The sequence below is a fragment of the Carettochelys insculpta genome, chromosome 5, assembly GCF_033958435.1.
Source record: "Carettochelys insculpta isolate YL-2023 chromosome 5, ASM3395843v1, whole genome shotgun sequence".
Lineage (NCBI taxonomy): Eukaryota > Metazoa > Chordata > Testudines > Carettochelyidae > Carettochelys > Carettochelys insculpta.
In genome coordinates this window covers 124,837,354-124,846,567 of record NC_134141.1, presented here as the reverse complement: position 1 = coordinate 124,846,567, position 9,214 = coordinate 124,837,354, and the positions used below count along the sequence as shown (strand labels likewise).

General features: G+C 53.9%; 1 protein-coding gene across 1 annotated transcript in view; it reads left to right on the top strand.

Annotated features, from left to right (window-relative positions):
• The first annotated feature begins 401 nt into the window (after positions 1–401).
• The window catches only part of NOL6 (nucleolar protein 6), a 69,242-nt gene continuing 60,429 nt past the window's right edge, over positions 402–9,214 (top strand). Inside the window, exons 1-5 of the mRNA XM_074995840.1 lie at positions 402–475; positions 2,908–3,129; positions 5,700–5,816; positions 6,612–6,791; positions 7,591–7,759. Of these exons, the coding sequence (XP_074851941.1) occupies positions 461–475; positions 2,908–3,129; positions 5,700–5,816; positions 6,612–6,791; positions 7,591–7,759 (703 nt within the window). The 5' untranslated portion in view covers positions 402–460. The remainder of the gene's footprint in view (positions 476–2,907; positions 3,130–5,699; positions 5,817–6,611; positions 6,792–7,590; positions 7,760–9,214) is intronic.

Sequence of the window (9,214 nt, the reverse complement as noted above, 5' to 3'; positions counted from 1 at the left end):
GGACCTGGGACGAGCCCCTGGAAGGGGTCTCAGGGCAGCCGTCGAGCATCACCCCCAATCCCCCGCGAAGGGCCCCGCCTGGGGGGCGCACAGGGATCTGCAGGGAATGGAGAAGGGGCACCAAAGCAACCAGCCCCCCCCTGCCGTAAAGCGCCTCCCAGCCCGGAAGCGCTGTCTGCTGAAACACCCCCCGCAAAGTCGTAAAGTTGCCGGAAATCGATAGGGGGTGGAGCCTGCGCTCTGCTCTCAGGCAAACGTGCTGAAGGCTGCCGGCACCCGTGGGCGGGGCTAAGAGGAAAACAAAGGGCCGGGTGGCCAATGCAGCCAATCGGGGACGAGGTACCGGCCTCGGGGCCAATCGGGAGCGTCTTGGGGGGTCGGGACTCGGCGGCAGTGGGGGTGGGTGAGCTCCACGTGGGGCTAGGAGGGCTGTCCGCGCGAGTGGCCCCGGGAGCTGGAGATGAAGCCGGAAGCGGTGAGTGGGGTGGTCGGGTTGCACGGCACGGGGCTGCCCCGCTCCTTCTCTCTGCGCAGCCCACCTGGGGCCCGTGGCTCCCACACCCCCCCCTCCCGGGTGGACGTGGACTGGGGTGGGGGAAAAAGTCGTGTCCCTACCTGGCCTGGCCTGGCCGGGGCGGGGTTCCTGGTCCCTGTCCCTGGGCCTGGGGCAGGATCACCGCCCTTGCGTTGTAATCTGGCTCTTGGAGAGGAGAAAAAACCCTTCTCCCGCCGCCTGAGGGGGCTGAGAGTCCCTGGCCGGCCAGGCGCGGGTTGGGGCTACGTGGGAAGTAGGGGAGAGGTCACCCCAGGGCTCCCTTTAACCTTCAACACACCCCGCACCCTACTGTTGTCACCCTGTGCTTAGTGAGCCTCTGGGTTGCTCGTAGCCTCGGTTCTGCGAGGTGCTCTGATTGAACCCGTTGTGGGATCCTGGCTTAGGCTTGGTGCTCAGCTGGCGTATGGGTGTGAAAACTCGGGGCTTGCCCCGCCTTTCTGGGACCAGCAGAGACAGCGTTGTCACAGCAGCTGTACCAAGACTAGGGAAACAAACCCTCGCCCAGAGAAGCTTGCGGTGAAAGTCCCAGATCCAGTAGTGCAGTGAGGCTGCAGTGTGTTTGTATTTATAATAGCAGCTTTTGGACAAAGGGAGCTAGTGAATCATTTGCCTGGCAGCAATGTTCCTGCTAATTTTTTCCATCCATGTGCAGAATAAATTTTATGGGTACCAAAGCCTGTGAGGATGTTCACCCCCAGTAGAAACATATGCTGCCAATAAGCATGGTAGTCAGCTGAGCAGCATTTGAATCTCTTCTGTGTGGCCACCAGGGAACGCTACTTGGCAGGCAGAATTCTTCCTAGCAGTGGACTTTCTGCTCTGTGTTAAACATCCTGATGAGCGAGTACAGTGGGTAGTAACCAGTGTTTTCTGTCAGCTGAGCACTTGGATAGCTGCCCAAGAGAGATTCAGGTGCTGCCCAGCTGGATAGCAGAGCTCCTACAGTGAGCAGCATGTGTTTTATGTTAGTGCACATTCACACTTGCCTTGGTGCATGAGAAAACTCGTTTCAGCCCTGGATAGAAAATATGAGAGGGAACACTGGTAGTAATTCACATTTCCCCTCTAGTTGTGGGCCTGCATGTTACAAAGAAACAGGGTTGGAAGAGACCATGCGAAGTTATCTAGTCCATATAGAATTATCTATCAGTCCGAGAGATCTGTAAGTACTTTACCGATGGTGGATGAACCAACTGATAGGTTGCTACCCACAGGCCTGGCTTTCATTCCCCTGTGCTGATCCAGACTTGCTGCATAATCTTTGGGCAAGTGATATAGTCTGTCTATGCCACAGTCCCCATCCCCAGTGTATTGTAAGGAAATAGACACGAACCATCTGCTCAAGCATCATGGTATCCAAACACAGGCATGCAATGTTCACAGCTGGCAAACGTCTAATGAATACTTTCCGGTTTTTCTCCAATGTGAGTTAGAGGAATTGCAGTAGTTACATGTGCATTAGGGCCTCAGGTTTCAGACACCAGAGTTCTGAGCTGGCCATCAACCTTACCCCTCTTTTAAAACTGGAAGTACGCACTCAGGCATCAGCAACACCTCTTGCCCCCAAAAGCGAGTACAGGGCTGTGGGAAGCTGAAACGATTACAAATATAAAGGAAGAGTTTGAAAAGAGATGTGATAAGATAGCTTTGTTTCAGTGCTAGTTTTATTTCTATTAAAATGATCAGAAGCAGCATTGGTCTTCAAATTTCGAAGCCGCATAAGTCAATGTTCAGTTGTAAACTTTTGAAGCGCAGTGTAATGAATGTTCTGTTCGGTTATGAACATTTCAGAGTTACGAATAAACAACATTCCTCCTAACTCTGAGGTCCTGTTGTAACACTAAGAGGAAGGATGGTCTGGCTGAAGTGACTTTGTGTGTCTGTTTTCAATTCAGCGCCTCAGTCCCGTCACCCTGCTGCTGTAAATGGGGGGTAGCATTTACTGATCTCTCAAGGGAGTTTTGATTTGTAAAGCACTTTTCAGATGACAATGTTCTAGGTAAGAAGTAAAAGACATTTGAGAGTCTGATACCTCCCCCGGGGCAGTGCCGGCTTCTTCACCCCCCACTGGCGCTGCTTGAGTCCTCTCATGTAAGGCAGAGAACGGCTTTCAGTCTCCATGACCCATTTAGTCCTCATGTTTTCTGTTGAGACTCCCTTTTATAGGATTCCTGTTGGTGCCGGTCCCGGAGGTAGCATGGGGATTGTCACTTATCCATTACATAATAGGGTGATACTCGCCTAACCTTGAGGTTTCTTAAAGGCTCTGGTTTGGTGATTCTCATTTTCTCCCAATGGCATTTGTGATCAGGACCGCATGGCTCCTAACTGGCGTGTTTTCATCAACACAGGCATTTGACAACATGGAGGAAGAGATGGAGGCAGAAGAGGGGAATGGGGTTGTCTCCAAGAAAGGCAAACCCCCAGGAAGGAAAAGAGCTTCAGCCCTGGATGGTGTTGTGAAGCCAGTAAAACTCAGCCGGGCTGATCTGTACAAACCACCCACCAACGAAGAGCTGAACCAGCTGAAGGAGACAGAGAACCTCTTCCATTCCAGCCTTCTCCGCCTGCAGGTCAGAAGAAGCCAAAGAGTTAAATAGGAGGCACGTTGGGCTGCTTTTGACCTGGTAGCCTGATTTTTTTTAACCGCCAGGAGCGTGTGTTTGGGAGTTGTGGAGGTTTAGGAAGCAGCTGATGGGTTACAGCCCTGGGAAATGCCCGGTTCTCGTCTCAGCTCTGCCCTGACTTGTCCTGTGATCTTGAGCAAATCTTTTGACCTCTCTCTAGTTTGTTTAGTGGGGATAACGGGGGCACTTGGGAACTATGATGGATTTGTTCATCTGGGGTGATTGAATTTGTTGCAGATGAGCAAATGGTGCTCTGATTTTCTTCCCTGTTGCGTGCTGGGTGGACAGCGGCGCTGGCTGAAAAACATGTGACCTTTCTGGCCAAACAAGTTGTGAATTGTGGGGCTCAGAATTGTGGAGCTAGGTTTTGCGTCCAAGGTGGTAATTCCTTGGTGCACCACAGGACAGCGTTCCTGCTAGATGCACTGCTGCCTCTGTCTGCGTGTTTCTAGCGTTGGCGGAGGGGTGGAGTCCTGAGCTCTGGATTTTGTTCTGTGGTGATTCTGTAAGATCACATGGATCTGCATGAGGGGATCTTATTGCCAGATCAGGGCCTCAGTGTGGGGGAAGAAGGTGGCTCTTGATTTTGGCTGCTGTTCGGACATAGGAGTGAGTTTTGCACGTGTACCTGGAATTGTAGATGGTGCACTAGGAGGCCTTGGGTGTGGGTGGGGCAGCAGTGGCCATTACTTTAAGGAAATATTGGCACGTGCTTTTCTCATACAACTCTAGGTGGTCACAGAGCCAAACAAAGTGGCTCTATGACCTAGTGATTGTGTTTGTGACCTCCGAAGCCCTGGGTTCAAATCCCACTTGAAGCCTGGCTGGAAAGCTGAAAACTCCATACCAGCATTAATTCCTGGGCTTGATACAGGGTAAATGGGTGAGATTTAATGGTCTGCAATAGAGAGGAAGTCCAGTTAGATGATCTCAGTGCCTCTTGGGCCTTAAATGTTCTCTGCCTAAGAGGAGCAGTTCTGACCCACATTCTGTGGCGGCCTGATAGCTGGGCAGCTGTGCCCACACCTACCCCTCAGCTCTCGCTGCAGTATTCTTTGCTGTAGCAGGGATGCTTTTCCTCAGCCCAGGAGGCAGCCAGCGAAACAGTGCGAAGAGCCATTTTTTTTCAAATTCAGTTGCAAAATCAATACTTCAGGAGCTGCAGTGTGTGTGAATACAAGACAGTCCTCAACAAATAACATCCACCCTACTTTTTATCACCCCTATTTTACGAATTGCGCATGCACGGTGATTTGTGTCCATTAGAGCATTGAGTTATCTCCAACTTCCAGGCTTTACCTGCCTCAGCTCCCATATCCACCCTCCTATCCCCAAACTTTACCCCACATCCCGCAAACCCACCCCCAATCCTCAGGCTTAATCCCTTTCAGCCTGAGACTGCTCCCCCACCCCCAGGATTTACCTGCTGAGACAAGGAGCTCTGCATGCTGCCACTGCTTCTCCACAGCCTTTGCCTCTCCCCACGGCTCCCCCCTACCGCCGCCTCCTCCTCAGCGTGGCTGCGGCAGGGGTAGACTCAGCTGCCCCTACCCCCGACTCTCCTGCAACCTTAGAGTTCACCCATGTGCAGTACGCAGGTGGCTCCTTGACCTGCTGGCTTCCTCTTGTGGGGTGCCCTGCCACCAGTGACTCCATTTGCAGCTGCGGAAGCTGCCGCTGCTTAAACAAAAAACCAAAATTCTGTTTTAACAGTGGACATTGTTTAAGCGGCGGCAGCCTCCAGAGACGGAATTAGAGTCAGCAGCAGCTCTCGGAGGTGCATGCGGATCCGGAGCTGCAGGTTGCTGACCCCTGCCTTAACCCATCCTAGCCGCAGTGAAACCGGTGTCAATCACACCTCTTTGTTCTGAACAAAAAAGCAGTCAAGTAGCACTTTAAAGACTAACAAAATAATTTATTAGGCGATGAGCTTTCGTGGGACAGACCCACTTCTTCAGCCCATAGCCATACCTGAACAGACTCCATATTTAAGGCACAGAGAACCAAAAACAGTAATCATGGTTGACAAATCAGAAAAAAAATTATCAAGGTGAGCAAATCAGAGGGCAGGAGGGCATGGCTGGGGGTGGGGGGAGTGAAGAATTAGATTAAGCCAAGTATGCAAAAGAGTTCCTATAGTGTCCCAGAAAACTTGCATCCCGGTTGAAACCATGTGTTGATGTGTCGAATTTGAATATGAAAGCGTTCAGCAGTCTCTCTTTCCAAAGCAGTGTGAAAATTCTTCAATAAGACGCAAACTCTTAAGTCATTAACAGAATGGCCCACTCCGTTACAGTGTTTGTTCTGGCGACACATCATATAGGACCAGGACTGGTTCTTGTCAGTTTCAGTCCCGTGCAGGAATTAGTAGCAGCCCGGGGACCAGTGTGAGCCACCCCGTGCTAACAGAAGATGCCGCTGGGAGAGCAGCGTTCAGTGTTTGCTGTCATTCAGCCCTGTCGCCCACGCGTCCGGGCGCTGAGGTGGCCCTTCCTGGACTCTCTGTCTCTCTGCAGATTGAGGAGCTGCTGAAGGAGATGAAGCTAAAAGAGAAAAAGAAGCAGCGGATTGATGCATTTCTCCATGAAATCAACACCCTCCTGAGTGGCGTCCCAGAGACCCCAGAAACCGATGTACGTTTGGGGCGGCCGGGGCAGACAGTGGAGCTGTCTTCTTATAAATGAGCTGGGCTGGGAAAGAGCTGCTGCCAACAGGCTTTGCCCTGCCTGTGTCACATGCTATATTTATGACTCAGCCAAGGGGTGCAGCCTCTCCAGGCCATGCTGGCTGTCCTGCAGCTCCCCCTCCAGAGGGCGCATAGATTCTGCCATCGCCACCCAGTCTATAGACACCATGGCTGGAGAATGCAGGAGAGGTGGGGAACTCCGCAGGACCCGTTTCCAGCCACTGAGTTGTGGCTTTGTGGTGCAGTGTCCTACCCCTGCCTTGATGCTGGAGCAGTGTTTTGGGGTGTGACAGGATCCCAGTTTGCTTAGTAGAGTCCTGCTTGTGCAGCAGTCCCCACATGTGTGCGGATTGCTCCCCCTTACCTCTGGCGGCACCCTCCTGAGGCCGGAAGCAGGGCACGGCTCAGGAGCGGGAGGGGGACAGGTAAGGGAGCTGAGGCTGGGGGCAGGAGTGGGGATGGCAGCCTGGGCCCAGGGTTAGGTGATTCTGTTCCTGCTCTTGCCTCCAGCCTGGGGCCTGGGCTGGGGGCCATCACGGAACTGGGCTGTGGGGACGGGGTCAGGCCCAGGGCTAGGAGCTGGGGATGAGGCTGGATTGCATCTGGGGGTTGGGAGAGAGGGACTGGCCTGGGCCTCACCTTGCCTGCTGGAGCGGGGCTCACGTGCTAGTGCCTGGGGGAGCTTAGCCATTGCTGTGGGCTGGAGCATCGGCTGTCTTTCACCCCCTCCTGCTTTCCACAGCTCACGGACCAGTCCTGGCTGCCGAAGGACGTGAAGGTCCCGTTCTTGCAGGTGCCTTTCAGCGTGAAGGGGAAGTTCCGCTTCCTGCCGCCGGCCGCGGTGAAGGTCGTAGGGAGCTACCTTCTGGGCACCTGCATCAAGCCCGAGATCAACGTGGACGTGGCAGTGACGATGCCACGGGTAAGTCCGAGCCACCGCTGAGCCTGTGGCCTCCCGTCTCCATAGCTGGCGTCGGGTCTGATAGAAGCTGTTCTCTGAGTGCCAGCACAGGGGAAAGGTGCCTGGTGCATGCAGCCTCTGGACTCCCTATCTAATGTGTCTGGCTTGCCATTGAGGGCTTAGATCACACTGCCTCTGTTTCAGGCATTGCTTTATGCCATAGGCTGCTCGAGGAGTTGGCCTGATCCCTCGGGGCTCCTCTGTCCCTGCTCCTCCCAATCGAACCAGCTGAAAGCTTCCCAATGCTCGATTCCCAGCATGAGTGAAACAACCCGTCCCCTGCTCCTGCCTGTTCCCTCTGCCTGCATAGGGACTCGGCCCTAAGGCCACTGGCTTTGGGGGCAGTCTGGCTTCCTTGAGTTTGGCCTGGCCCCGAGCCTGTCTCAAAGAGCAGGTGAAACCCTTGCACCAATCCCCTGTGCTTGTAGTAGGTTATTATCCAATGTCGCACCTGATAGTGCTTGCTGCAGCAGGGCTTCCTGTCCCTCTCTTTGGCTCACTCCTCAGAGTCATTGTGCCTTATATGTACCTGGGCTGGCTGGGAGTGAATGGGACCCGCCTGGGCTGGCTGGCAGGTTGAGTTAGTGGAACAGCTCTGCTCTTGCCGGCAGGAGGCGAGCAGGCTGGTTAGCGCCGGCGTCGATGGCTCTGCGCTCGGCAGTGTGGTTTCTCCGGCTGTTCCCTTCCCACCCCAGCGAGGGCTGCGTGTGTCTGGTGGAACTGGAAGCAGCAGAGACAATTCTTCTCTCCCCTCGCTCAGGCGATCCTCCAGGACAAAGACAACTTGAACCAGCGCTACCACCGGAAGAGAGCCCTGTACCTGGCCCACATTGCACAGCACCTGGCCAAGGAAAAGCTCTTCGGCAGCATGAGATTCACCTACATGAACAGCAACCACCTCAAGCCGATCCTGCTCCTGCAGCCTCAAGGTACCACACCTGTCATTTCCCATCCGGCCTCCCCTCTCCTGGGGCTTCCCGATCCCCAGGCTTCTCTCACCTTGACAGTGAAGTTGCATAGCTTGGCCAGCGGATGGCGCCATTATATCAAGCAGTGTGAAGGGGTGTATGCTGCAAAACCCACCCGACGCAGGCAGGGCTGTACCCTGGGGTCTAGTGCTGGTATCCTGTGTGTACCTGCCTCTGGGACATGGGCTCTGGAGTCTCTGTTGCTCCGAGTCACTCTGCGAGCTCGGCTTGGGTTCCTGGCCTTGTAACCTTACCCGCCCCCGGTCTCCCTTCTCTTGCTGGTTGTGCAGCACCCTCTGTGCCCATGGCACTCCCAGGCCAGCTGGAAAGGGCCTTGGAGCCAGGTTAATCCTTGGGGTGGGCCTTCGTTGCTGGGTGTAGCGTCAGCTCTGCCCGTGTCTGGGGCCTGCTGCAGGCACAGAGTCGGGCAAAGGGAGACCTGGGGGCATGGTGGGTTGCAGGACGAGGGGGCTGGGAAAGGCGAGTGAGAGGTGTTCTCTGGCCCCTCCCGGGGATGGGATTTAGGGGGTTGGAGACGGGAGCGGGGCGACGAGGAGGAGTTAGTAGCTCCGTGCACTCACCCTGCTCCATGCTGATAATGTTGCTGTGTCCTGCTGGGAATTCCGAGGAGTGAAAGGGAAAGACCTCGGCTCTCATGCCTCCTAGAACACGGTAGAACCTTGTTATGCTTGGAAGAAGCACACGGGATCTTTTCCAGAGGAAAAGGCAATGCGCCTTGTTTATTGAGAGTACAGTACAAGGTGGGATTTGGACCAGGTTCCTTTCATCCCAGGCTGCGATCCCAGTGGAAGTGTCAGACGAACCCAAAGTCTGTGGCAGAGCAGCCCCCTTCTTACAGCACTTTTCTCACATTGGGATCAGTGGATTTGATGTCCTGGTTGAGAGTTCTTGTTTTCTTGAGTTTCTTAATGTTTTCTTAAGTTGTTCGTATTGTAGAATCATAGAACACTAGAACTGGAAGGGACCTCGAGAGGTCATTGAGTCCAATCACCCGCCCTCACAGCAGGACCAAGCACCATCTCCATCCCTGGCAGGTGGTTGTCTAACCTGCTCTTAAATATCTCCACTGATAGAAAGTTCACAACCTCCCTAGGCAATTTATTCCAGTGTTTGACCACCCTGACGGTTAGGTAGTTTTTCCTAATATTCAACCTAAACCTCCCTTGCTGCAGTTTAAGCCTGTTGCTTCTTGTTCCGACCTCAGAGGCCGAGGAGAAGAATTTTTCTCCCTCTTCCTTGTAACCCTCTTTCAGATACTTGTAAACTGCTATCATAGATTGTCCCATCGTGCCGATTCTCATTGATGGCTGCTGGCTTCCTCCTTTGGAGCCCAGCCATATGCCCTCTTCTCACGGTTTAATGAGCCTATGTGACTGTCCAGGCCTGTCCTGGTCC